The sequence below is a fragment of the Didymella exigua genome (genome assembly GCF_010094145.1).
Source record: "Didymella exigua CBS 183.55 unplaced genomic scaffold M421scaffold_12, whole genome shotgun sequence".
Lineage (NCBI taxonomy): Eukaryota > Fungi > Ascomycota > Dothideomycetes > Pleosporales > Didymellaceae > Didymella > Didymella exigua.
Genome location: NW_022984786.1, coordinates 614,877 through 640,921, shown reverse-complemented (window position 1 = coordinate 640,921; position 26,045 = coordinate 614,877). Strand labels below are relative to the sequence as shown.

The 26,045-nt window shown below is 54.4% G+C and overlaps 13 protein-coding genes and 1 non-coding gene across 14 annotated transcripts; 8 read left to right on the top strand and 6 right to left on the bottom strand.

Annotated features, from left to right (window-relative positions):
* The first annotated feature begins 3 nt into the window (after positions 1-3).
* Positions 4-3,123, top strand: M421DRAFT_420267 (transcription initiation factor TFIID subunit 5). The gene is made up of 2 exons (XM_033592419.1): positions 4-381; positions 879-3,123. Exons 1-2 carry the CDS (start codon positions 214-216, stop codon positions 2,913-2,915), a joined length of 2,205 nt encoding a protein of 734 aa, XP_033449287.1. The 5' UTR covers positions 4-213; the 3' UTR covers positions 2,916-3,123.
* Positions 3,124-3,197: 74 nt separating this feature from the next.
* Positions 3,198-4,946, top strand: M421DRAFT_145087 (uncharacterized protein). The gene is made up of 2 exons (XM_033587525.1): positions 3,198-3,653; positions 3,709-4,946. Exons 1-2 carry the CDS (start codon positions 3,272-3,274, stop codon positions 4,653-4,655), a joined length of 1,329 nt encoding a protein of 442 aa, XP_033449286.1. The 5' UTR covers positions 3,198-3,271; the 3' UTR covers positions 4,656-4,946.
* A 98-nt stretch (positions 4,947-5,044) lies between these two features.
* M421DRAFT_100744 (eukaryotic translation initiation factor SUI1) lies at positions 5,045-5,519 on the bottom strand (the record flags this gene model as incomplete). The annotated part of the gene is made up of 2 exons (XM_033586558.1): positions 5,045-5,286; positions 5,405-5,519. The coding sequence occupies 2 exons, from the start codon at positions 5,517-5,519 to the stop codon at positions 5,045-5,047; spliced, it is 357 nt and encodes a 118-aa protein (XP_033449285.1).
* A 665-nt stretch (positions 5,520-6,184) lies between these two features.
* M421DRAFT_420265 (peptidase S41 family protein) lies at positions 6,185-9,331 on the top strand. The gene is made up of 3 exons (XM_033592418.1): positions 6,185-7,849; positions 7,894-8,032; positions 8,091-9,331. The coding sequence occupies exons 1-3, from the start codon at positions 6,668-6,670 to the stop codon at positions 9,227-9,229; spliced, it is 2,460 nt and encodes an 819-aa protein (XP_033449284.1). The 5' UTR covers positions 6,185-6,667; the 3' UTR covers positions 9,230-9,331.
* A 1,416-nt stretch (positions 9,332-10,747) lies between these two features.
* M421DRAFT_420264 (carbohydrate-binding module family 1 protein) lies at positions 10,748-12,232 on the top strand. The gene has a single exon (XM_033592417.1). It carries the CDS (start codon positions 10,987-10,989, stop codon positions 11,989-11,991), a length of 1,005 nt encoding a protein of 334 aa, XP_033449283.1. The 5' UTR covers positions 10,748-10,986; the 3' UTR covers positions 11,992-12,232.
* Positions 12,233-12,561: 329 nt separating this feature from the next.
* M421DRAFT_t61 lies at positions 12,562-12,648 on the bottom strand. The gene has a single exon. It is a non-coding gene; the product is annotated as a tRNA-Asp (tRNA).
* Positions 12,649-13,136: 488 nt separating this feature from the next.
* On the bottom strand, positions 13,137-14,000 carry M421DRAFT_92141 (uncharacterized protein; the record flags this gene model as incomplete). Its single annotated transcript, XM_033598012.1, has 3 exons — positions 13,137-13,154; positions 13,267-13,942; positions 13,993-14,000. 3 exons carry the CDS (start codon positions 13,998-14,000, stop codon positions 13,137-13,139), a joined length of 702 nt encoding a protein of 233 aa, XP_033449282.1.
* A 1,274-nt stretch (positions 14,001-15,274) lies between these two features.
* M421DRAFT_4849 (uncharacterized protein) lies at positions 15,275-15,887 on the top strand (the record flags this gene model as incomplete). The annotated part of the gene is made up of 2 exons (XM_033594750.1): positions 15,275-15,469; positions 15,570-15,887. 2 exons carry the CDS (start codon positions 15,275-15,277, stop codon positions 15,885-15,887), a joined length of 513 nt encoding a protein of 170 aa, XP_033449281.1.
* A 215-nt stretch (positions 15,888-16,102) lies between these two features.
* Positions 16,103-16,757, bottom strand: M421DRAFT_145007 (uncharacterized protein). Its single transcript, XM_033587524.1, has one exon. It carries the CDS (start codon positions 16,630-16,632, stop codon positions 16,258-16,260), a length of 375 nt encoding a protein of 124 aa, XP_033449280.1. The 5' UTR covers positions 16,633-16,757; the 3' UTR covers positions 16,103-16,257.
* On the top strand, positions 16,710-18,893 carry M421DRAFT_420261 (protein disulfide isomerase). The gene is made up of 2 exons (XM_033592416.1): positions 16,710-17,008; positions 17,071-18,893. The coding sequence occupies exons 1-2, from the start codon at positions 16,882-16,884 to the stop codon at positions 18,681-18,683; spliced, it is 1,740 nt and encodes a 579-aa protein (XP_033449279.1). The 5' UTR covers positions 16,710-16,881; the 3' UTR covers positions 18,684-18,893.
* Positions 18,894-19,005: 112 nt separating this feature from the next.
* On the bottom strand, positions 19,006-20,080 carry M421DRAFT_4847 (uncharacterized protein; the record flags this gene model as incomplete). Its single annotated transcript, XM_033594749.1, has 4 exons — positions 19,006-19,372; positions 19,417-19,731; positions 19,785-19,970; positions 20,025-20,080. 4 exons carry the CDS (start codon positions 20,078-20,080, stop codon positions 19,006-19,008), a joined length of 924 nt encoding a protein of 307 aa, XP_033449278.1.
* Positions 20,081-21,192: 1,112 nt separating this feature from the next.
* Positions 21,193-22,033, top strand: M421DRAFT_61811 (uncharacterized protein; the record flags this gene model as incomplete). Its single annotated transcript, XM_033595914.1, has 2 exons — positions 21,193-21,915; positions 21,971-22,033. 2 exons carry the CDS (start codon positions 21,193-21,195, stop codon positions 22,031-22,033), a joined length of 786 nt encoding a protein of 261 aa, XP_033449277.1.
* A 443-nt stretch (positions 22,034-22,476) lies between these two features.
* Positions 22,477-23,762, bottom strand: M421DRAFT_420258 (rhomboid protein 2). The gene is made up of 3 exons (XM_033592415.1): positions 23,551-23,762; positions 23,153-23,372; positions 22,477-23,100 (listed from the first exon to the last, which is right to left on the bottom strand). Exons 1-3 carry the CDS (start codon positions 23,723-23,725, stop codon positions 22,707-22,709), a joined length of 789 nt encoding a protein of 262 aa, XP_033449276.1. The 5' UTR covers positions 23,726-23,762; the 3' UTR covers positions 22,477-22,706.
* Positions 23,763-23,883: 121 nt separating this feature from the next.
* On the top strand, positions 23,884-26,040 carry M421DRAFT_420257 (Glycosylphosphatidylinositol:protein transamidase, GAA1 component). Its single transcript, XM_033592414.1, has 3 exons — positions 23,884-23,953; positions 24,001-24,250; positions 24,321-26,040. The coding sequence occupies exons 1-3, from the start codon at positions 23,941-23,943 to the stop codon at positions 25,978-25,980; spliced, it is 1,923 nt and encodes a 640-aa protein (XP_033449275.1). The 5' UTR covers positions 23,884-23,940; the 3' UTR covers positions 25,981-26,040.
* The last annotated feature ends 5 nt before the right edge of the window (positions 26,041-26,045 follow it).

The window sequence follows — 26,045 nt, the reverse complement described above, 5'->3', positions numbered from 1 at the left end:
TGCGACCAGCCTCGGTGACGACTCCACGACCTTGCTATCTCGATCGCGTGCTCTCTACGCGTTTTCCGCTGCGCCTCCCACAAGTGACCTCCACTTGCGCATCATCGCCGCCTCTAGACCGCAAACGGCGCGCGCGCCTCGTCCTCCCCGGCTTGCAAATAGCTCTGGTAGCGACCCAGCGCATTTGAATAAAAGCGAAGGAACGCCGTAGATATGTCAGGCCCACCGGGGCCAGGGCCTGCGCGGTCGATGAGTGTAGGCACGAACGGTCCCCCCAGCGCTGGCCTCCCACCACACGGCAACATGCCTCCACAACAGAATGCCGGCCCGCCGCCGCCCAGCACATCAGGTCCTCAGTCGCAACAGAACCTAAACCAAATTGTAGGTGGAATCTTTGACTTTCTTTTCATGTCGCTGGCCACCCGTTCGAATCTTACCCGCGCGCAACTTTTCTGGAGAGGAGCCCTTGGGTGAAAAGCAGCGTAAAAGTACCCACGACTTTCAAGAATAAACACACGGACACCCTTTGATCCAGGACCACCATTGCAATTGCTGCACTATTCATTACGTCTAAATCACCCCGCCACCTTCCCGTGTCCCAGCGACCAATGCCACTTCCGCTCTACGCTGGTGCGAATAGGCAAGGGCAGCTAGCACACCGAACTTTCCAACCCCAGTCGCTGTACGACACAACGAAAGCTCAGGATGCTAGAACCCAGCATAGCGTCTGTCCTTTACCTTTGGCTCTTTTATCGTGGCAGCCATGGGTGCACCCTCAGCAGCAGCAACTCAGTATCAGCAACCACATCACGCAGCCTTCCGTCAAGTGGTTTTTCGGTTGTAAACCACCGTTGCTTCACCTTGCTGACTTATCGAAGGTGCTAGAATACCTATCTAAGAAGGGCTATGTACGTACCGAAGCGATGCTCCGTAAGGAGTCTGAACCTCAAGCAAACGGCCAGCCTCTCGTCAGCGGCAGCACAGACACAGGCGGCGCAAAGTTCACGAAGTCGTTCGAGCTGTTGCGGAAATACACAGAGGATAACCTGGATCTGTACAGGCCGGAGCTTCGAAAGCTCCTGTGGCCTGTCTTCGTATACTCGTTCATGGACTTGGTGCGCGACTACTTCACGAAAGACGCCGAAACATTCTTCGTAACATACTCGGCCCAGTTCGAGCGCGATCACAGCGACGAGATCAAGACTCTGCGAGCAGTTCGCTTGCCCTCTCACCTGACAGAAAGCAACATCGCAAAGCTTTACAACGAGAACAAGTACCGCGTGACATTGACGACGATGCCTTTCTACAACCTCATACAATTCATTGAATCGAAGCAAATGGATGGTGGACAGGCACTTTTGGACATCATCCGGGATCACATGAATATTGTCACTGTTGAACGTACAGCAACCGCAGAAAAGAGCATAGCGGCGATCCTAGCTGGCGGACAAGGAGAGGACGAGCTTCCCGCAGAGGACGAAGGTATCCCGGGACACAACCCTGGGCATCCTCTGACGAGCCGCCACGATCCAGAAGCTGATGCTGCACGTATACGTCTGCAGCTCGGTCCTTACCCGCAAGACCAAGATCTGCAAGATGATGTCCGAGCTACACTGCAGGATGAGGACGCTAAGAGTGCACCCAAGCCCGGTCAGTCATCTCTGGTGGATGAGTACGAGCAGCGCATTAAGCGCGAACCAACAGAAGACGGGCCCTCGCGCGACACAGTACCTTTGCCACCATCTCTGGCGCGCGATGTCTCGATGGAAGTAGCAAAAATCATGGAGTACCGCGATCGCTACAAGATGGAAGGTCGCACGGGCGGCGTTGGTCCAGCTGTCAGCGTCACCATGTACACCTTTCACAACACCTACGACAGCATCAATTGCATCGAATTTTCCGGCGACAACAGGCTCGCCGCCGCCGGCATGGCCGAATCATATATCCGCGTCTGGTCTATGGACGGTAGCCCTCTCGCATCCACGCTACCTGAAGCCAGCACACAACCCTCATCATCACGGCGTCTTGTGGGCCATGCAGGTCCAGTTTATGCAGTCTCCTTCTCACCCTCAACCGCTGAACGCGTTGAGGGCGGACCGCCTACGAACACACAGTTCCTGCTGTCTTGCTCTGAGGACAAGACCATTCGCCTGTGGTCGCTCGACACATGGACATGTCTAGTCGCTTACCGCGGTCACGATAACCCTATCTGGGATCTTCAATGGGGCCCGTACGGTCACTATTTCCTCACTGGCTCCAACGACCGCACTGCGCGCCTTTGGTCCACCGATCACATCGAGCCACTGCGCATCTACGTCGGACACGATAACGATGTCGACTGTGTGGCATTTCATCCCAACAACCTCTACGTCTTCACCGGCTCGTGCGATCGTACAGTTCGCATGTGGCACATCTCTGGCGGGAACTGTCTGCGCCTCTTCACTGGTCACACTGGCAACGTCACAGCTATTGCCTGCTCCCCGGATGGCAAGACCCTCGCTTCTGCAGATGATGCAGGCAACATCGTACTCTGGAACCTCGAGACCGGACGGCGGCGGAAGCGCATGCGCGGTCATGGAAAGGGTGGTATCTGGTCGTTATCATGGAGCGTCGAGTCGAGCGTTCTTGTGTCTGCTGGTGCAGACAAGACTGTTCGTGTCTGGGATGTTCTGCAAGAGACCACCGAGAGCGGTGGCAAGGGCACCGACGGTGCTGCGAAGACAGACGGTGCACTCACTACGAAAGGTGCAAGCGGCACCACAGTCACAACGAAAAAGGCAGCGAAGGAGACCGGCGTCTCGGCGGACCAGATCAGCGCCTTTCCCACAAAGGATTCACCGGTTTACAAGGTGCAGTTCACAAGGATGAACTTGGTGCTAGCTGGTGGCGCGTACCTTCCAACACAGCGCGTCTAGTTGGCATCGCCAATCTGAGTCTGCATTGCTATCTGATTTGGGGTCCCATGGCGTTTGCGAGGAAGCTACGCTTGGAAGAGCGGAGTAATGGGGCTCATTGCTAGACGAAATATAGCACTTCAAGACCGCAAAATGTAATACCCACTTGATTCTTGCACGTAAATTGTCTCTCTAGAGCGGACATTAAGCTCTCTTGGACATAATCTAGACGCCTCCAATGTGTATCTTCATCTGCGTTGCTATACTCACGTGAATGCGTGTTACCGCGTTTCGTCTGTGCGTGGAGCTACGACGCGTCTGTTTGCTATCCCAATCCTCTTGCATGGACACTGTAATTTACCCATCTCGTGGAACAGATGCCATTTTTACTGCTTCCTTCAAAAGCGTATGCCAGGCGCTCGCACAATCTCACCATGGAGACCTTCAATCCAGAGAATGGGCAGATCTACACAGAAACCACATCAAGTAGCGCAAGATCTATGGTCCCGTTAGCATTTAAGGAGCGGATTACAGGAAGACTTCTCGATCCACGAGCCGCCAGGCACGCGAGGGGTGCAGGTTCTTTGCAGGATATGGCTATGCGGGTATGCTGTTGGAATGTCGACCTGTTCATGCCCGAAGCTCTAGCGTATCCAGGGTGGGAACATGCTGGAAAAGTGTATCAAAAGCTCAAGTCTAGGGACGCTCTGAGTTTCAGAGCCTGGATGATCTTTCAAAAAGCTTATCCTAATCAGCCAGGTCAGTATTGTCACAGCCGTCATGGTCTCTTGACGATCCGCTGACCTCGATACAGAACTTAGCCATCACTTCCGATTAGAGATGCACGATGTCGTCACATTTTGGCCGGTTATCATCAAGAGTCTCGGCACGCTCAACACTAGTGTACTCACGCACTTCTGCGCCAACGGACTCAACTTAGATCTCGCAGAGCTGATGTCCCTCACGGAAGTACCCACATTGACAGCTTTGATCCATACCAATTCATCTCAAAGGGAAACTCGCCCATTTAGGGAACGTGCCATACGCGACTGGTGTCGTGCAGTGCGCGAGAAGAAAGCGTTTCCAAAGCTGAAAGTGCTTTACTTGTCCTCGATACCTGATGCAAGACCCTCCGACAACGTGGTGCTGCACCATCTCTCCAGATTTTCTGCTCTCGTTCTAGTGGGCATCGAGCGAACTATTCCTCATTCCCTGATCAGCAAGTCAGAGATTCATGGACAATGGCAGCGTTCAAGCACGACTCGCGAGCGCAAACTCAACACAACGATGCACGACACAAAGGCGTCCATAACCGAGAAGACAAGACACCTCTACAAATACGCCTGCAGGGTCTCGGAGCCTCAGACGGAAGACGCTTATCGCACACCAGATGTTACACTGCGACATGCACTCACATGCACACACTCTCGACCCCAAGCATATGTAGCACCCCACCCAGTGCAAACCCAATCAGATAGGACCGTACATCCTCTAGGAGCGGAACTGCCAGTCTCGCTCTCCCTGTCGTGTCACGCACCCCAACACGCGCGCTATGTTGGTTCAGCAACCTGGTTCGTACGAAAACACTGTGAACACTGTTCGCCTGAGGAGCCACCAAAGCGAACACTCGACTCTCCAGCCCATCAGGAAAACGACGATCGGGGGACAAAGAAGCGCAAGATCCGGCAGGCAAAGCAGTGCGATGTGGGGACACTGCTCGACATGTTTCGGCCGCCTCCTCCTGATGGAACAGCGGGTTGAATGCCTGTCTATTGCAATACCAGACAGATGACTTTCACGCTCTTCAATCACGGATAGCTGGGAAAGCATTCTCTGACAGGACCATAGCCATTACTCGACTATTGAACATCTTATGGAACGCATCCTCTGGCAAGGACAAAACCTATACATCCTGCAAGTACTTCCAAGGTGCGCCTTGTGCGCACCTTCCTCTTCTTCCAAAGGAGCGACGATAGGAGACAACCGTACTCGTCCAGACTCGTCCAGATCCTTGCGACTGCAAATTTGCGCCGCGTGCTCAGCCTCGTCGCCCTTGAGTCACACACCCAGTAGCGTGTGATCGCGCTCGAATCGTCGGATACCGCGTTCGTTGCACTCGGCGGAGGCAGCGGCTCATCGCGTTTTTCAGCTTAGAACCCGTGGACCTTTATAGTCTTGACATCAAGACCGAGGCCATCCTTCTTGTTGGTAAGGAAATCCTGAACATCCTTGCGCTGGTCGCCCTGAAGCTGGATCACCTCTCCCATCTCGGTGTCGGCGACGACGGTGCCATTGCAGGCGAATTGCTTCTTGATCACTTTGAGGATCTTCTTCTGGTCGAATTTCTTGGGCAGGCCTTGGACCGTGGTCAGGGTCTTGCGACCATTGCGCTCTGGGGGTTGGTCAGCCTTGTGTGCTCAGGTGGTACGTATGAGATCGAGCAGCATCATGCACCGGAGTTGCGCACGCGTGCGACTGGAATACGTAATCGTGCAAAGGGCGAGACGTACGCTGAATACGAATGTGAATGTAGTTCTGCTGATTTCCAACCTTGACTTCTCCACCTGTGTCTTCGGCTTCCGCGAACGGATCGAAGGACTTGAGATTTTGGATGTCTGTGGACATAAGACTGAACGAGGCGCGCTGCTGGTGCGAGGTGAGTGATTTGCGAGTTTGGAGTGGAGAGTGGAGCGTGTCGAGTGGGCTTCGGCGGTGGTCAAGTGGGAGTTGGTGGCGAGGGGCTCAGCTCGTCCCAAGGTTGGGCTACTAAACCCCGCAGCCGAAGGTGCCCGGCTGCTGACTCCGAACCCAACGAACCTTTCATCGACGACTCGCTTTCACCATCGAACAAGCACGACTGGCAATGACGAGACTGATGACGACCTTTCATCAGTCTTTGAATGCGTGCGATTCAAGGAAATGCGGATGAAAAGGAAAGAAAACCGATCTGGTTGCACTTCCAGCCGCGCCTCAACACAGCCTCTTGCGCTCCGACAGCGGGAAGAGCTCTTGATCATAGGAGAGTCAGCATTGAGCAACTAACAAGATAGGACTCAAGAGCAATAATGACCCGTGTGCTTCTCCATACCATTCGAGCGGTTCTCACTGAATAAGTGCACACTAGGCTTGGTCCGGCTCGATCCGACCACTTCGTTTCGTGTCAGTTTCGCGCTCAACACCAAGACCTTCTCTACCTGCTTCCGAAAGAGCCAACACAAGGGCAGTCCTTTGGTACTACGCCATTACCAATCCGTCTCTAGGTTCTGGGCTTCCCCCGGAAGAACAACTATCCTGTGTCTATCATGGCCTTTTGAATTGTTTCCTCGACCATCACCAGACCCGTAATGGACACGCGACATGTTTCGAATCCCAAATTTAGATGCTCGATTGGAAGTGGTCGTTTCTATAATGCCGCAGCCATGCTACAAGCTGGGTTTACCTTTCTTAGCATTGCCCCTCTATCATGATACTCGCCGCCTCCCCACCATTGGCGCGCACTTGCTCTTGGTATGCGTTCCGGAGTACGTGAACTACTCCGCTGCGTTCTCGTGAACCCTCTCTTGTTCTCTTCATCTTTCTCTTTCCCTATTTACAGCTCTGCGAGCTTCGTTATGGCTTCGTTGTCTTCATAGTTATTCTTTCTGCTCCTACTTCGCTTCTACCGCGCTGGATCGCCTTATATATAGTAAGACTCTAAATTCTTCTGGCAACGCTCGAAGAGAGCTTAGAATCTACCAGCTCAGCATTCCGAGTTTGTCGCAGGAGTCGTCACGATGTATCTCTCTAGTGTACTTCTCGGCACCTACTGCAGCCTGGTAGCTGCCAACCCTCATCCATGGATGTACGGTGTGCCAGACTTCCCGGATCTGGACATGGAAGAAGTTATGACCCAAGCAGGCGTTGAGGTACTTTCTGAAGCCGCTGAAGCCGCGAGCAATACTACTAGCACATCTCCGAACGCAACAATACCCTCGAACTCGACTGCTTCCGTCGGTGGAGAGCCATGTGCAGCGATCAGCAGTGCCATCGCTGCAGCACCGCCTGGCGCTCGGAAGGTCGTGCCTGCTGAACTGGGCATGATGTGTCTCGCGTCAGTCCCTCTGGACAACGGAGGCAATGTTAAGCTCATCGATGACATGAAGTTGTTTGTCAAGTGGCAGTCCAACATCGCTTATCTCAAAAACCCTCCATCAAACTACACCGAGAAGTCGGTCGACGTGATGGGCGACCTGGACTTGATGCAAAAAGGACTGGCTAACGGCACCTTCAAGACCGAGTACGAATTCCAAATGGCGATGATGATGCTATTTAACCGAGCGTACGACAATCACTTTGCATACCAGCCCGATATCCTTGCGTCTGCTATGCAATTTCAGAGGCCTCCAGGCACAGAGTTGGTGTCTGTCTCATCCGATGGCAAAGCTATGCCAGAAGTCTTTCTCTACCAGGACATTCGCAAAGCCAACAACGATTCCTCGTACAAGCCCTCCGCGGTCAAGAAGATCAACGGAATAGATGTCACGACTTATTTGGGAAATGCCTCCACACAATCCGACTTTCATGACGCCGACACGCGCTGGAACGCCCTCTTCCCCTCGCAGGCCTTGATTTCTTCCGGCACCGTATTCCTGGGATCTTTTAGAACTGGCCAATACCAAGGTCCCAACACGACCATGGAGTTCGCCAACGGAACCACTTTCAACCAGATGAATATCGCAGTCGTCTTTGGCAACTTCACGGGTGTCAATAGTGGTCAGACGTTCTTCCAGCAGTTCTGCACAGGCCCGAAGCCTGTCACTCAGATCCAGCAACCGACTACGAGTGCGCCAGCTAGTCGGACGAGTGCGACGCCTACTGCTACGCCCACGCCCTCGCAGATTGGGTATCCGAAGGCTGTGATACTTAACCCTAATCTCTCTATTGGTGGGTACTTTATCAACGACACTGGATACAATGTAAGGGTTGTGCTTATTGATGCTTACTCCGCTAACTGTCGTAGGATGTTGCAGTTCTTAGCATTCCATCATACGATGCTGGTAATGTTCAGACCTTCCAGAACGTGATGCGTGACTTCATCCGTATGTGCAAAACGCAAGGTAAAACGAAGATGATCTTCGATATGCGCGGAAACGGCGGGGGTGAGTTGACTTGCCAAACGGCAAACGATCTGGTGAACCACGCTAATGTTTCGTACAGGTAACGCAATCCTTGGCTACGACACCTTCAAACAAGTCTATCCTCAGGCAGATCAGGACCCCTTTGGCGGTACTCGTTTCCGCGCCAACGATGCTATCAAGGCTGCATTTCAACTGACCGGAGACTTTGTCAACAATAAGACATATGTGCAGAGCAACCAGACGGCTTTTGCCCAGGCTTTCGGAAGGGGAACAACTCCGAACGACGTTCTGGGTATCACTGCCAGCTTCAACTTCCAGCATCAGCTCGATGTCAACAACAAGGCCATTGCTACCTCAGGTGCTGCATTTGGACCGCAGACTGCCAATGGCGATCAGTTCACAACAACCATCCGGTACAACTTCAGCGACCCAATCTCGACATCTTACCAGGGGTTCTCGGTGATCGGCTTCGACAAGAACCAGAACGAGACCAGCACTCCACAGCCCTTCCAGGCCGAGAATATGGTCATGCTACACGACGGCATGTGCTCCTCAACATGCGCCATCGCCGCCGAGCTCCTCAAGAACCAAGGTGCAGTCCGTACCATTGCTGTTGGAGGGCGGCCTCAAGACGGTCCCATGCAAGGTGTCGGTGGTACTAAAGGCGCGCAAGTCTTCTCTTGGGAGGACATACAGCTGCGAATGCAAGCAACCTACTTCCTCGGCAGCCCTGAACAGAAAGCGCAATGGGACACCACGGATGTCGGCAAGACTGCATTCGCTACCCAACTCTTCAAGCGCTCCGCCTATCAAAATGGCCGCGCCGCTGGCGGTGTGAATCTCAAGGACAACCTGCGTCAGAACGACGCGTCAGGCGTCCCGCTTGAGTTCATGTACGAAGCAGCAGATTGCCGCATGTTCTTCACCGCCGCGATGGTCACTGATGTGACGGCACTATGGAAGGGCGTTGCGGACCGCATGTTCAAGAACGAAACGAGCATGTGCGTTGCGGGCAGCACGGGCAACCCGACGGCTGTCAGTGCTGGTGGGCAGAAGAGAGCGGGTGATGGAACGTTTGCGGAGGGTAGGGGTGCCAATTCGACGCAGAAGTCGGTTGCGAATGGTAAAGGCGCGATGATTGGAGATGCGGCTGGTATGGCTATGGGGAGATGGGGAGGTGTTACGGCCGCTGTGATGGTGAGCATGCTGTTGCTGTGAGTCTGAGCCAGCTGGCTTGCGATAGTGATCTTCGTCTTTGTTTATACGGCTCAAAAGGGCTCAAAAGGGCTCCCTGTACAAGCATTGTATTCTTCAAGCGGCATATAGAATGATCATTTGCCTGTCGAATTCAGCGTTCTTATCGACTTAAGCCATCACTCACCTTCCCAAGTCGTTTTGCTCGATAGCAAGCAAGTGCCTCGTTTGTAGGACATGCTGACTGCGTCCCCGGACTAAGGCGCCCTTTCCCTGTCACCAAGCGAACAATATTGTACCGACCTTTTCGGCGGCATTTCTGGGCAATGCAGCTATGTCTCAAAACTTCCGTCCTGCGACTCAAGCCCTCGCAACAAGGCCAAAGCGATGTAGCTCTGTTTCACAGCCTCATCTCTTAGCGGTTCGATTGGTGAGAAATGTGGCGCTGTCAAATTGGTATCGAGGTGCCACAACATGTCATCCAGGAGAACAAAGTTTCTATCATAATATCATGGCAGGAGTCGTGAGACCGAAGCGCGTGGTCTGGCCATGCAGGCACATTTCCCCTGCCGTTGATAGAAGCAGCAGGGTAGCGCCTAAGATGTGAGCGGTCCAAGTCCGCGGATGTGCGCCTTGCACCATCAGGGAAGTAACAACCACAGTCAAAGGGCCCATGCGACCATCAATACTGCCACCCACTCCATCACATTGATTTTGCTGGTGCTCTGTAAACACAAGCATCCGATCTTTGAAGCTAAAAACATGTTTAGCCGAGCTGCAGATGGCCTCGCTTGCGCTGGAGAGACACTCGCCTGACTTGGCTGAAACGTACACAATGCGGCAGCCAATTTCGTTCTCCCGCAAGGCTGCGGCATGACGAACCTAAGCGGAACAACCTAGTCCCCTGCCCGCTGTCAAATCTCGTGTCCTCTTATCGGTCCACCTTTTCATGCCCAGGAAAGCGCTTTTCGACAAACAGAGTACAAGCGTCATCGTGTTTTCTGGTCGCCCTCGACCACTACGCCTCCTGATGGCCTGAATCGTGGAGAAAGAACGGCTTACCTATGCTGAAGTCATCTGTGACAACGGCAACCGACAAGCAAACCCTCATCCAGGTCTCTTCAAAGAGTATGTCGCATAGTGCAGTACCTAGATTGACCCAAGGCCGAACATGAGTACAATGCATGACCACATGGAGGTGCATGAAGTCCTTCCCCGGGCGGTCTGAGCCAGTGAGTCTTCCCGGAGAGGCACCTTGTTCCTGATCTCTTCCCGTAGACTAATGCTCCTGAATCCTTCTGTTTCATATTACTCTATGCCAGACTCGCCATTCGCTGGTATGGTCATCGAACAGATCATTGCCAGGGTTATGCATTCTAGGCTGGTTCTACACATTTCCCCTTTCGGCATAGATTGATGCATCTCGATTTGACTCTGTATCGTACCCAACGGCTCTCGGACGTCAAATGTTGCTTCTAACCTGTTCCTGGCGCCGAACGCCCACAGAAAAGAATAAACATTCCTTGGCCGATGGGGCCATATGCCCGGTGGCTCACTGACTCAGGATGCGTACACAGGCTTACCAGGCCGAGATGGGAGCATCTCTCAGCCACTTTCGGGCGAGTATAAGAGGCATCTGCCGCCCATCTGGAGAAAGGCACGCTTGACGCTCACACATTCGTTCCCTATACACTCTTTCAGTCTTTTGACTTCTCGAACTGTTCATTTTCGTCCTTTTTTTGACCGTCACTCTTTACACAAACCCGTACCTACCATTCACAATGAAGTTTTCTCAGGTCCTCGCTGTTGCTGCTGCCAGTCAGCTCGCCTCTGCTCATACCACCGTCTGGAACATCCTCGTTAACGGAGAGGATGCCGGCCTTGGCAACACACAGGGTGGCTACATCGACACTCCCCCCAACAACAACCCCGTCACCGACGTCACCTCGTCCGCCATGACCTGCAATGTCGCTGGCACCAAGGCCTCCAAGTCCATCACCGTCAAGGGTGGTGACAAGATTGCTTTCCAGTGGCACCACGACAACAACCAAGCCTCTGACGACATCATCGCCTCCTCCCACAAGGGTCCTATCATGGTATACGCCTCGAAGGCTGGCTCTTCGTACTCGTGGACCAAGATCTGGGAGGATGGCTACAGCAACGGCAAGTGGGCCGTCGACAAGCTCATCGCTGGTTCCTACACCGGCAAGGCCGGCCAGCACGACCTGACCCTCCCCAACCTCGCCCCCGGCGACTACGTCCTCCGCCCCGAGATCAACGCTCTCCACGAGGGTAACCGCCAGGGTGGCGCCCAGTTCTACATGGAGTGTGTCCACATCAAGGTCGAGGGCTCCGGCACCGCTGTCCTGCCCGCCGGTGTCACCTTTCCTGGCGCCTACAAGGCCACCGATCCCGGTGTCCTTTTCGACATCTACTCCGGCTTCACCAGCTACACTCCTCCTGGCCCCAAGGTCTGGAACGGCGCATCCTCCGACTCATCTCCTGCTGCCTCTGCAACCACGACCACTGCGAAACCTGCCACCACGACCGCTGCTCAGCCTACCACTACCGCTGCTAAGCCTACCACTACCGCTGCTAAGCCTACTACCACCGCTGCTGCCAAGCCTACTACTCTCGCTACCTCCGTCAAGCCGGCTGCCACCAGTGCTGCTGGCTCCGTTGCCAAGTGGGCTCAGTGCGGTGGCAATGGTTACACCGGTGCTACTGCTTGTGTGTCTGGCGCCACCTGCACCAAGCAGAACGACTACTACAGCCAGTGCTTGTAGGGTGTTTAATTACATCGGGCGTTGAAGTGTACGGTTAGATTGGGCAAAAGTACTTTGTAGAGTCCTATGGCCATGTGACCGTTTCTTCGATTCAACTGTATATATCTCATGACAAATGGACCTCGAGTTCTTGAACAAAATCCAAGCCTTCCAAAGTGATGTTTGAAGCCCTAGAGCGGCTCATGTAATCGTAGTAACCGTCAATACCGTAGATCCAAGAATGCCACTATGAATGACAAACTATTTATGCTTACTTCCACGTCAGTGTCGTTGTGAATCCATAATCTGGCGCTCTGATATTATGATGGTGGGGCAAGACATCAATTTGGTGTGTGTACGCGCCCGCCGCCTATGTCGGCAACAGCAACGCTCCAACACCCACCACGATCGTACTGACAAGATCGCTCGAGATTTCATCTAGATTGCATCACTACCATAACGAACGCACGATGCAGGAACAAAAGAAAACTCCTTCACCTTGTCACAGGCGCCAACTGCTACATCTCTCCTCCGGCCCACCATGCCGCAACGCGCAACCTGGCCACACTCAGAACTACAAAAAGATCGTACCTCTCCGACGGGGAATCGAACCCCGGCCTCCTGCGAGCTGTCCGAGGGGATGACAAGCAGAAATACTGACCACTATACTATCGAAGATATCCAGCTTTGAGCTGGGAAGAGATGTGATCGATGAAATGTGGGCAAGAAAAAAATATTCTAGTGTCGAATAATTTGGGACAGCAATGCACGATAGCAGTGTCGTGAGCTCCGTTCGAAGTCATTACTGCAATGTGTCATTGCTCGGTTGGATTACTCGGTCAAGGAAAATTTGCATGGTGGAGCTCACGAAAGAACGCTAGCCCGCTATCTATCGTGAAGAGACCGGTGCTCTCCTCGGCCATCCAAGGACAACAACAAGTGTCCATATGAAGTACTAGGAAGCCAATGGAGGGCGAGCTCATTGGAAGTGAAAAGTCTGGGTAGTCGTGATTGACGCGACTCGTCCTTCGAAGTAGGAGTTGAGGGAAGGGCGAAGAAGAGTAGATCCAACTTGTCCAAAATATCTCCTAGCTCAACTTCCCCTTAGTTGCTCTATCTTCCTGTTTGCATCTGTCCTTCTTCTGTTTCTTGCCTTAACGTAACTTTCACTTGGACGAGAAGCACTGCTTGCAGTGGTGTATTAAGCTCTGGTTGTCTCACCATCTGCAAAGTGTCGTAAGGCCAGCAGTAATTCTCCGCCTTCATTGTCTCCCCCACATCTGGCCTCGACCTTACCTTCCACATTCCCCTCACAACATCCTGGAGGTACTCAGGGTGGCACCCGAGGCCATCCTGGAGCCAGCCTGAATGTTCGAAGCACAAAGCGCAGTCACTTAGCCACCTTCTAATCCGACCGCCAGTCTTGGTGACGGCGCACAGCCTGTTGATTATAGATGGGCCAGAGCGAGCGCGGCGCTGGAGGTCTTTGATGGGTGTCTTGGTGGATTTAATAATGGCGGCGAGTATTATCTCCTTGGAGGTGACATCTTGCATCTTCTCGCAGAAGAGGTACAGCTTACTATGCTGGGTCTGGAGGTCGTCGACGGCAGTGCACATGGCCGTTTGGAGAATTCTGGCAGCTACCCTTGGATACTCCTCGGTATCAACTTCCTCAAGATCATCCGGTTTCTTGAGTGTGGGGGCTTCTTCGCTATGTAAGAGCAATACATAGTTGTTGACTACTTTAGGATTGTCTTCTGGTAGTCTCACAGACCCCGGTCGCACCTTCGAGCCAGATACATCTTTCCCGGAGGGTTCCGACGAAGGAGACCTGTATCTATGCACAACGTTTGCGAAGAACGGGGAGCGGCCGATAAGTACAGATTCGAGAACTGGAAGCTTGCGCGTGTGAGACTGACAGCCATTGTCGCTGCTTGTCGCGCATCCAACAACGATATCGATTGTGCGGCAGCTGACAGTCGTTAGCAGTCCCGTAGTCAGGAACGAAGCATGTGAAGGTACCTGTGCATGCTGCTCTGTACTAGTCACACTGTTTCGAAACTCCATTGCGTATGCGTAATTACCTCGTCGTTGGCTCATTCTACGACAAAACAGATCTCCGAACCTTTCACCCTTTATTCCCGTGTAGCTCTTCGTAGTATTGAAAACGTATGGGAATGTATCCGGACGATTTGCGAGGGTTTTAGGACAAGGTCTGCCCTTGTACATACCCATCACTACGTCGTACAAGTGTTCGCAGTTGGTAGACACCTCGTCGTCGATCCACCTTTCATTGCCGTGCCAAATAGTACAACCTACCAGCCACTTTCGCACCGGATCTGAAACCTGTGTTGTCTTGTAGAGCGCATCGATCGGCATTGCGCCAGGAAAGAAAGAGCCCTTCAACTCAGAGGCCTGAGCCATGGATGTGAGCATAGCGTGCTTCGCACTGATGTCCTGAATACTCTCGTAGAAGATGTAAAGATGACTGCAAGCGTAGATGATTTTGCTTTACTGCCTCCCCTTCTGTATGTCTTATCGTCTTTGTTTTCGTCTTTGAGGGTATTTGCAAAGAAATGGGATCTGGCGACAAGTCGTTCCCTGTGCACGGTGACCACTCGCTGTCTAGATATGTCACTGTTCGCCGAGACCCTCGGGCTGTGTTCTCGTGATCTTCTGCTCCTCTGTTGTCATTATTGGTGCCAACGATGACTTGAAGTATGAGGCCCGAGAAACAGCCGTGTCTTTGGTCAGCACCAGAACATCCTTCTATAAGTACACCAAGATTCACCATTATAGTCCGCTGTAATGAACGAATGGATTGGTAATGTTGCGCGAGTGTGGAACAAGCAGGCCGGAATGTTCTGTATTTGTTGGCGAAGGTGTGTGCTGGCAGTGAAGTTCTAGATATGAGCGAACAGGTATTTCATCTCAAAGATATTGACGTTCGTTCATGGACGGACAGCATACTTAAAGTGCCCATTCATGTTTGAGGTGACTGATCGAAAACTGTGACGATAATGTGAATGCGTTGAGGCGCGACTATCCGCCTGCTGCTATGGGACATGCTCAAAGTGAAGAATTCAAGAATGAGACAAAGAGAACTCCAGGGAAGGAAAGTGAAAGTAAGATGTCTCGCAAGAAACACCCTACCGCAAGCCCAATGCTGCACACTCGGCTTTCACGCTCGTCAACGCCAGACTCCGCCCACTCATCAAATCGTAATACCGCAGTGATGCAATCATTCAACCCAACAGCGATCACTACCAGCAAACTATCGATATCACAGAAGACTTAAGCCAAGATGCATCAAGAATCGTCTACACGCCATACTGCGCGCCGCTGGACGCCAGCTGACCACGCCCTCCTCCACCGCCTCCGCTTCATCGAACTGCGAACCTGGCCCGAAGTAGCAACAGCACTGGGCCGCACGACACAAGCCGTGCAGGGCCAATACTACCAGTGGAAGATCGCCGAGGGCGCCGCATTCGAAAAAATGGTACGTTACAATGGATGAATACATCATTGGGTGTCGAGGCCAGGGTCATAATTCGAGAGACATCGCTCTTGAGATGGGCATATCCGCCTCAGCTGTGCAGGGCCGGTGGTACGAGCCGCAGCAGCAGAAGAAGGTGCTGGAGGACGTGCTGCTTGTTTGGAGGAGGAAGGAAGAGGTGGAATGGAGTGAGAAGGAGGATGAGACGATTGTCCAGGCTTGGATAGATGGAAAGAGCGAGGACGATATTCTGCACAGCGTGCGGTTTGAGGGCAAGTACCAGTGTGATGTTCGGCAACGATACAGGCTCTTACTCAGGGAGAAGGGGCTGGTATATAGGCGGTTAATGGGGATGAAGGAGAGTAGGCCGTTGCCGCACGGACTGGACAAAGCGCTGGGGAAGAAGTATGATTGGATATAGAGGGTGGTATTAATGTTACAGGGCCTCAATATTCAAGCCGAGGAGGGTACAAGGATGCTGAGTAAAGAACGAGATAGATTCATGGTCGAGGCTTCTGGCGTCAACGATCTCAGAATGCACAGAAATCCCCTTCTTTTCGGATCTCACGAGTGCCCTGGTGGTGCTGTTCGCCTGTTAGTGCTGTGTGTTGTAAAAAAGAAAAGAGCCTTGTGGCTGCCTCTATGGTTTGCTGGCAAGCCCCAGGCCGGCGCCATGTGCCTTCAGCTGCCTTTACAGAGTACTAAAGGTCGACCGTCACACTGACGAAACCATGCCATGCATCAATGGAGCAGCGCAGCGCGCACGGACATTGAATGCTCGACATTGTGCATTACCGAAACAAGGGCCTCAATGCGGTACTCTTGTCGTATTCGCCCCCAAATATTATTCCCGCTGTGAAGGCAGGACTACCTACTGCGCAGGGCGCACAGTGCAGCAAAAGAACACCTGTCCTTGGAGAAAGCGAATCCCGTGTTTTCCGCAAGTAAGAGTGAAAGCACTCTCTGTATATTAATAATGCGCTTTCGGAAAGCTGCGAAGGCGGCAACTCTAGCCTAATTGGGACGGAGGATAGAGGTACCACAAGACGAGCGCTGGTGAACCTTGTAAGCAGCGTGCGAACTGGTGCCGCACCCAAGACAAGATCTTTCACAAGTATATGATTGGCAGCAACCAGGCGCAGGAACGTCCACGGTGTCCAATACATTTATGGTGAGGCTGGCTGTGCGTGAACCCTGGCCGGCCTGGCTCGCATTCCCGAGGCACTAGGCTAACTAGTGAAAGTAGACACCTGTTGTCTTTCCTGGAGTTCCACAGCCCGCCGCGAGCTCCACTCCAGTTATAAACTCCCTGCCCACTGCCTCAGCTCTTCCCTTCCACTCCATTGTCGCAGAGGTTCTCAACTCCCTCTTTCTTCTTACTCCATATACGCAATTGCAACTTCACAACCGCCACAATGAAGTGCTCAACCATCTGCGCCGCCTTCTTCGCCGCCGTCGTCGCGGCTTCTTCAGATGTCCACCAGCTGAAGACAGACACATTCAAGGAGTTCGTTCAGGAGAACGACCTTGTCCTCGCAGAGTGTAAGCTTCTCCGGCCCCATACAAACCTTATTGGCGAATGCAATACTAACATTACCACACAGTCTTCGCACCATGGTGCGGTCACTGCAAGGCTCTTGCCCCCGAGTACGAGACCGCCGCCACAACCCTCAAGGAGAAGGACATCAAGCTCGTCAAGGTCGACTGCACAGAGGAGCAGGACCTGTGCCAGGAGTACGGTGTTGAGGGTTACCCGACCCTGAAGGTTTTCCGTGGCCTCGACAATATCTCTCCTTACAGTGGACAGCGCAAGGCCGACTCTCTGATATCATACATGACCAAGCAGGCCCTACCTTCCGTCTCTGAGGTTACCAAGGATACGCTTGAGGAGTTCAAGACCGCCGACAAAGTCGTCCTTGTCGCTTACTTCGCCGCCGACGACAAGGCCTCCAACGAGACCTTCAACTCGGTCGCCAACGGTCTCCGCGACAACTACCTCTTCGGTGCCACGAACGACGCCGCTCTCGCCAAGGCCGAGGGTGTCACGCAGCCCGGTCTCGTCCTCTACAAGTCTTTCGATGACGGCAAGGACGTCTTCACCGAGAAGTTCGAAGCTGAGGCCATCAAGTCTTTCGCTTCCGTCGCTGCCACTCCCCTCATTGGCGAGGTCGGCCCCGAGACATACGCTGGCTACATGGCCGCTGGCATTCCCCTCGCCTACATCTTCGCTGAGACTCCCGAGGAGCGCGAGCAGCTCGCCAAGGACCTGAAGCCCCTCGCCGTCAAGCACAAGGGCGCCATCAACTTCGCGACCATCGACGCCACCGCTTTCGGCCAGCACGCTGGTAACCTCAACCTGAAGGCCGACGCATGGCCCGCTTTCGCTATTCAGCGCACCGACAAGAACGAGAAGTTCCCGTACGACCAGGACCTCAAGATCAACGAGAAGGATATCGGCACCTTCGTCGAGGACTTCCTCGCTGGCAAGGTCGACCCCTCCATCAAGTCCGAGCCCATCCCCGAGTCCAATGACGGCCCCGTTACTACCATTGTCGCCAAGAACTACAAGGAAGTCGTGCTTGACAACGATAAGGATGTTCTTGTCGAGTTCTACGCTCCCTGGTGCGGTCACTGCAAGGCTCTTGCTCCTAAGTACGAGGAGCTCGGTGCTGCATACGCGTCCTCTGAGCTCTCCAAGCTCGTGACCATCGCCAAGGTCGATGCCACCGCCAACGACGTCCCTGACGAGATTCAGGGCTTCCCCACCATCAAACTCTTTGCTGCCGGCAAGAAGGACTCTCCCATCGACTACTCCGGCTCCCGCACCGTCGAGGACCTCGCCCAGTTCATCAAGGAGAACGGCTCCCACAAGGTCGCTGGTGTCTTCGCTGAAGCCGCCGATGCTGTTAAGGAGGATGCTGAAGAGCTCGCTGAGCAGGCCAAGGCCGCCACCGAGTCTGGTAAGTCTGGTGCCGAGGAGGCCACAAAGTCCGCCAAGTCTGGCGCGTCTGAGGCTTCCAAGTCCGCCACATCCGGTGCCTCTGAGGCCTCGAAGTCTGCTTCGTCAGGCGCTTCCGAGGCCACTGAGTCCGCCTCCAGCGCTGCTTCCGGTGCCGCCTCCGCAGCCAAGTCGGCTGCCTCTGGCGCCGCCGAGGCTGTCAAGAACGTCGCTGGCGTTGTCCTTGGTGACGACGATGAGATCCACGACGAGTTGTAGATCGGCTTACGTCTCGTCATTTGTCCCTTTTAGCGATTGATCTTGGTTTGACATCCTGTACAACGTCTTTCTTGCACAAGACGGGCATGGATAAAAGCTTGTAACGATTTACATGGGTCATGTGCAAGTACCTATTTCCTTCTTTGGGTCAGGTTAGGATATCATGGGTAGCTATATAGCTCAATGGAGTTCCGGGTCGAAACGTTCAAACATTGTATCCTCTGTCTGTTCTATGTGATGTGGTTCGCGCCAGTGTTGTCGGAGATGATGCAATCGCAGATTAACTTCCACGGTACGCTGTGCATGGCGTCGTTCGGGTCGCTCAACGAGGTCGGTATACATCTGAGGTCGGTCTGTCCCAAGTGGGTGTTACACGACGCTTCGACACCGCCACCTCTGCATTTGCCTTTCTTAGGTCTTCTTCCAAGCCAGCCTTTACTTTCCAGGCCTGGTCGCGTTGGCCTTGCATGGTGTTCATGTCTTTGCGCATGCCTTCACACAATTCCGTCTTTGCCTTCAGCTGTCCCTCGGTTTGTGCAAGTCTTTCCCTGAGCTGTGTCTCAGTCTTCGCGAATTGAGCTCCCTGCTGCACCGTAACCTTCAGGTACGTTTCAGCCTTTGTCTTCGTCTCTGCAAGCTCCTTCTTGACGGACAAGAGTTGAGCAGGGCGCGGACAGAAGATGATCATCCTGGCGACCAAGTCGGCTAGGAACTGCCGTGGGAGGTCTCGTACAAGTTCAACGATGCTCCGTCGCTGATGTGGTTGGCGTATAAATCTACGAGCCACTCACGCGCCTTACTGCCACCCGGCGTATCGCAGTAGATTGTTCGTATTGTCTCTGGGCTAGGCTGGCTGTGGACACCCTCGTCTTCCTGCTCCCGGTCGCGTACATGGAGCTCGTCGAGAACAGTGTTCTGGGCGATGGCATCGAGAAGCTTCACTGCGAGGACGTACAGTTTGCCAAGCGTGAAATACTTGTCTGTCATGTTGCTGGAGTGTGCTGCAAGGTCTCTGGGTGGTAGTTTGTTGGTCTGGGCCAGGTCAGGACTGCCACATATCTTTGCAAATAGGTACGTACGTAAAGCAACATGACGTATTACGAGACGGTCTCGGGATCACAATCTGGGAGTGACACCGTACGCTCGTTGGAAGCCGAGCCTTGGCCTCTGAGAGCCTTGACAAAGAACTCGCTTCGCAGGCATATCAGAGACTGATGCACGAAGAACTCAGCATAGGCTACGCTGATGTCGCCTACAACGAGGCAGATAGGAGGTGAGGCGATGTAGCTTCGAAGTTATCAGCTGGCCTGCAGTGTTGAATTGCGCTAGTGCTGAACTCACCTGAAGCTGCTGCTGGGCGCTGGACGCAAGTCGTCTGCCGTCTCCTCTGTCTTCATATTGGTGATCAAGAGTGGCAGCTCGAAAAGTGAGGGTGAGCTGGATAGAATGAGTTTTGGAGAAATTGACAGCTTCCCAGTGTGCGAGCCCCCTCGCTTTCACCTGTGATGTCACTTGCCCGCTGTGACCTGTCATCTTCCTCACTGTGAGCCCTCTTGTTTATTACAGAGATTGATCAAGTCTCTCGGACCGATATGACATGTACTGCACCTTGATATGCGTATTCCTGGAATCTTTGTGCATCTTGTAGTTCCCCAGACGTCTATTGCTGCTGTGACCAGGCGTTCTACAAGCCACCGCCACGTCCCAATACCGCTCTCTTCGAGGCAGAACGGGGCACATGCCACTTATATGAGTCGGTAGGGCTTACGAAAACGTCGAGTTTCCTGGTATGACCCTTGCGATTCTCAGATTCGCCAACATCTGCCTTCTTATTTAAAAATGTGGAGAGCATCATCTACATCGGACTATGTAGTTGTACCACCATTCGGCTCAGCCCGAGATGTCTCCCATTGATATGCAGAAACCATGGTCGTGCTTGGTTGGAAGATTAACAGATTGACGGCGAGGGGTGATATCGAAGAAGCACTTGAGGCTCCGATGAGCTCGAGACAGGACTCGAGGACCACGTTCATGACCAATCCAAGGCTGAACTTCATAACGTACTTGATGGGGCTGAGCGACGTAGCTGTTTTCAGAAGGCTAGTACTCATGGAAAGGCACCAAGAAGGGATCGCTGGTTCTTTCCAGCTGTCAGCCCTGTTGATCAACAACAAACGTCAGTTATGTCCAATATGGTTGCTATAACGATGCCGCCGTGAATCTACGTAGTGAAGTGTTGATACAACAATGAAAGTTGGTGCAACGATGACAGCACGCGTTAAACCCCTGGAATTCAAGCGTCACCAGCTGCGGGGCCGCCCCAGCCGCCCAAGCGCGACATCTCTTGGACTATACTAAGGCTCTCACCAATTCCACCATCAACGCACAACATTGCGAGCCAATGCTCAGCGGTTTGCTCTCGGCTGAATCTACAGGTATTCTTCTCTGCCTCCTTCTGGGAGCCTATGCGGTCTACATGCAGCATTTGCTGCCCTGGTTCAAGAGCTGGATGCCCCAACGAGACTCTATAAGTACACCATGGGTTCTGGACTACGAGGACGTTCTCAGAGTACGAGCACTCCTGAATGCACTCGGTCTACCTACGGAACTGGCACTCAAGATCCTCGAGGATGCGGAGTACTGGCCGACACGCAGATTCTCTGCTGAGCAGGGAAGAACGGTCAGAGTAGCTGCAACCATGTTCCGGTCCAGCGCAGCAGCTCTCTGCTTTGACGCCGACGTGTTCAGTGACCCAAGAGTCGACAAGCTTCGCAAGGACGGCGAGAAGATCAGGATCAAAGCAATCAAGTTCCACGTCCGGAGTCGCGATCAAGGCTGGACCTCAGAGCCGACTCGAGGCACGTTCAGCACGTCTTCCTGGCTCGAGGCCTCTATCTTGCGTGGCCTGGACGACTACAGGACTCGACTCCCTCCTTCGTGCTGGTCTGATAGCGTTTTCGAAACACCGCGGTCCTTCCAAGAACACATCACCCCGCGTGGCTGGCAGCTATCCCGGCGCCCTGAATTCGCCGAGCAAGGACCTCAGGGCGGAGAGGGCGATCTAGCTTGGTACTTGCAGGGCAATCGCGTTGCTACACAGGGCCATGCAGAAGATTATTACGTAATCTGGACGCAGGATGCCCACGAGGGCAACGAAGGCTCTGGCACCGGCGACGGCTTCTTGCAGGAGTTGAAGGATGGAGATCGGCTGCTCGTTTGGGCCAGGGCAAAGGTTTGTCGCTTTCCACGTTCAGCTGCTTTGAAAGATGATATTGACACACTATCAGTGGCCGGGCTGGCAATGCATTGTCGAGCATGTTGGTGTGACCGTCTACTACGGCTACTCTTGAAGCAGACATCATGTCGCAATACCCGTACAAGCACGACTTGCTACCATCTCTCCCGAAGTTGAGCTGACAAAGCTGATGGCAAGTGTCGCTGCTGCTCTGATGGTATGGTCATGAGCGGTTGTCAGGGTCATGACTAAAGTGAAGGGAGTAGACGACACTTGGTAAACAAAATTTGCCCTGCCGTCTTTACAAGGACGTTTCTACCGGATTACCTCTGATAGATTACAACCACAACGCAAGTATCACGGATTATTCCGTGAGGAGGCTGACAGTCGGCATCGCTCCCCGAAGAGCGCCTGCTAGACGTTTACAAATACGTGAGCTGGAGGATCTCAAGGCGCTCCGACGGGTGAAGACAGGTGGGACATCGTACTGCAACACGCCTGTTCGAAGATATGGTAGCCATGATACGCACTTCCTGCAGATTGCAATCGACTCAAGTTGCTGACTGGATCAAGCGAGTTGATTTTTTTTAGGTGATGCTCGTTCGTGGCGCTCATCATCGACGTCTACAATATCTATACATGAACATGCAACATCATTGATTACCAAAACCATGCCCAGAACGCCGCCATTATGCATTAAGTCGCACGCACGTTATACCTTTGTAACTCCACACGGCAAACTGATCAAACGAAACTTGGAGCGATTATATCCACGTCCCTGACGGTGCTCACGGGACCGGCCTCGCACCCGGCTCCGGACTCCTCGGTATCCCGCCCATGGGCACGCTCGTCGTAGGCAGGACGCCGTAGCGGCCATAGGTTTTCTGGTCCACCGACACATAATGCGGCAGTCTGCCCAGCAGATTCGCTTTCGTCTCGACCCACCTCAAGATCTTCTCGTGGGGCACGAGGAACTTGATGTAGCCCGAAGCCCACAGGTAGCCGATTCCGGCGCCGCACAGGTGCCCGATGAGACTGACGTTGGGTACGAGGATGCTGGTCACGAGGACCAGGATGAGGGGCGTGGTCCAGGTGGGGATCTTGTAGGGGCCGATGGCGATGGTGGGCGACGTCTTGTGCTGTTTCATTACTTCGGCGGAGAGGAGGAGGAACACCCATACACTGTGTTTGTCAGTCGTCGATTCGCGCTGTCCATGGTGTATTTTGTGCGTACCTCGCGCCCATGACGATTGTGTTTGCTCGGAAGACGAACTTCTCGAGGAGCGTGTACATGGCGCCGGGGAGGGTGCCAAACGGCCCAGTGAAGAGGGCGAGCGTGACGAGGGTGCCGAACTCGGACTCGAAGCGCTCGAGCAGAGGGGCGATGGCGAAGAGGTTGAAGATCATGTGGAAGAAGTTGAGGTGCATCAACGGGAACAGGTTGAGACGGTGCACTGGGCCGTGGTTGTCAGCGTCTGTGTACGTCGGAAGGGTCTGGTCCCATGTGTGCTGCACTGCTGCTCTTGCAGCTCAGACGGGCGTGCGCCTCATGCAGCAGCGCTCGAGTATGCACGATACATTGGGCGTCTGCGCATTGCGTGACATTCACCGAGGCAATAGAAGTCGACGTACTCTGGGTCAGATCCATCTTAGCCGGCTCGAGCCGCGCCCACTCCCTGAGCCATGGCAGCGGGATGGCGGCAATCCAGAGGCCGACAATGGCCAGCAGCAACAGGCGGGTGGCCAGCGGCAGACGCAGCACGTAGGAGCGCAGGCGGGCGGGATTGAACTGCGTGTACGAGGCCATGGCGGCGCGCGACGGTGAGGTGTGAGACAGGTCGGAGCCCACTGCAAGCGCGTTGAGAAAGATGGGCGGGTCGCGTCGCGAGGTCGCTAGTTAGCGCTCCTTCGGCCTTCGACAGTGCAACCAGGCGCGCCGCATGCAGAGGACACGCCAACGTCACTCTGCGCGGTCTCGCGGGGCATTATTGAGCGGCGGGCAACACGGGCAACACGGGCAACATGGCTCTGATCTGTGAGCTCTCCACGCACCATCCGGCGGGCTGTTGCTAATCCAGGCAGCCTCGATACTGGCGCTGCGGCGGGATGCGCGCATCCTCAAAATCCCCCCCTACCTCTCCGCCCTGTGCATTGTCGTCGGCATCGCGTGGCTGCTTGTCCTGCCGCTGAACGACTACTCGCGCAACACTTACGTCTCCGAGAACGCGCTGCTGCCCGGACAGGTGCACACGTACTTCGCCGGCAGCGAGCACAATGTCTTCCGCGCCTATCGCCAAGAAGTCTGGGCGCTGAATGAGCAGCCGGTCGAGGAGTAAGTCGAGCAGCTTCCCTGTCGAGGTACCTCGAGGCAACGCACGACCACTTGGCTGACTGCCTGACAGGCGCTCCCAACGGCTGGGCGACATCTTCCGCTCCAACAACCTCAAGGTCGCGAGCCAGAAGTACGCCTACCACGTCTCGAACCGCACCATCGCCAACGAGAACGTGTATGCCATCCTCCAGGCGCCTCGCGGCGATGCCACGGAAGCCCTTGTGCTGATTGGCGCATGGAAGAACATGGCAAACGACACCAACACTTCTGGTGTCGCACTCGTCCTGACGCTGGCTCGCTACTTCAAGCGCTGGAGTCTGTGGAGCAAGGACATCATCTTCCTGGTGTCGGGGGACAGCACCACGGGGCCTCAAGCCTGGGTGGATGCCTACCACGACGGCCACGACGAGCGCCATGTCGAGAGCCTGAAGATCAAGAGCGGAGCCTTGCAGGGCGCCGTTGCAGTCGACTACCCTGCTGGTCCTTGGGGCCACCGCTACGATAAACTGCACGTCCTGTACGACGGCATAAACGGCCAGCTGCCGAACCTCGACCTGTTCAACACCGCTGTCCAGATTGCCTCGAGCCAGATGGGCGTTGGCTGCGCCATCCAGCGCATGTTTGACCACCGGGACTCGTACAGAGAGCGCCTCCAGACGATGCTGCGAGGCATGGTGTCGCAGGGCCTAGGCCACGCAACCGGCCCTCACTCGTCTTTCATCCCCTATCACGTCGACGCCATCACCCTCAGCACCGTCGGCGACGGCTGGCACGACGAGATGTCGCTGGGCAAGACGATCGAATCGCTCTTCCGCAGCCTCAACAACCTCCTCGAGCACCTCCACCAGAGTTTCTTCTTCTACCTCCTCATCCAAGCAAACCGCTTCATCAGCATCGGCACCTACCTTCCCTCCGCCATGCTGATCGCCGTCAGCTTCAGCATAACCTCGATCGCGCTCTGGGTCGCCAGCGGCCGCTCCGACGAGCCCATCCCAAATCCCGCTGCCACAACACCTCCCAAGGACGAGCCCGCCACCAAGGACGAGACCGCTGGGAAAAACGACACCGCCGCACCATCCTCGCCGTCCAAGCAACCCGAAATGGAGCTTGTCGAGCAGGACGGCGCCAAAGCCCTCGTCCCCGTCGCCTCGACAGCGATAACAGAGCGTCACCTGCTCTTCCCGCTTCTCAGCGTGCTCACAATGCACTTCCTCGGCCTGCTGCCGCTGTACTTCTTCAACACGTGGTCGTACGACACGCTCTCGGCGCTCTACCTCACAACCGCCAACGCAACGACCCTCTTCCCGCTCGTCGTCGCCTGGTTCCTCGCCGAGCTGCGCCCGCTGTCCCGCCAGGAAAACACACTCATCCAGTGCTTCAGCCTGCTGCTGCTGGGCATGATCCTCGCTGCTCTCGCCACCCTCAACTTCAGCCAGTCCTTCCTGATCGGCGTGCTCGCCGCGCCGCTGTCGTTTGTCCGCAAGACGAGCCGCACCTGGCTCACCGTCGTGCAGCTGCTGCTGCTCGCCCTCATCAACCCGGTCATGGTAGCGCAGTGGAGCGCGAGGCTGCTCGGTGCCGATCTGAATCAGGCCTTGGTCATGGCCGCGCAGGGCTGGTTTGTCAGCGGGCTGTGGACCCAGGTCACCGTCTGGTTGGTTTGGTTCCCGGCCTGGGTCTGTGCGACGGTTGTTGTTGCCGGGGGCGCCGTCGAGGGCGGGCTCCTCTAGTCCATCGAGTTGGTAGGCTTTGTAGAAGAAATTATAACGTGTATCACTGGAAGTCGTTGCTGGCG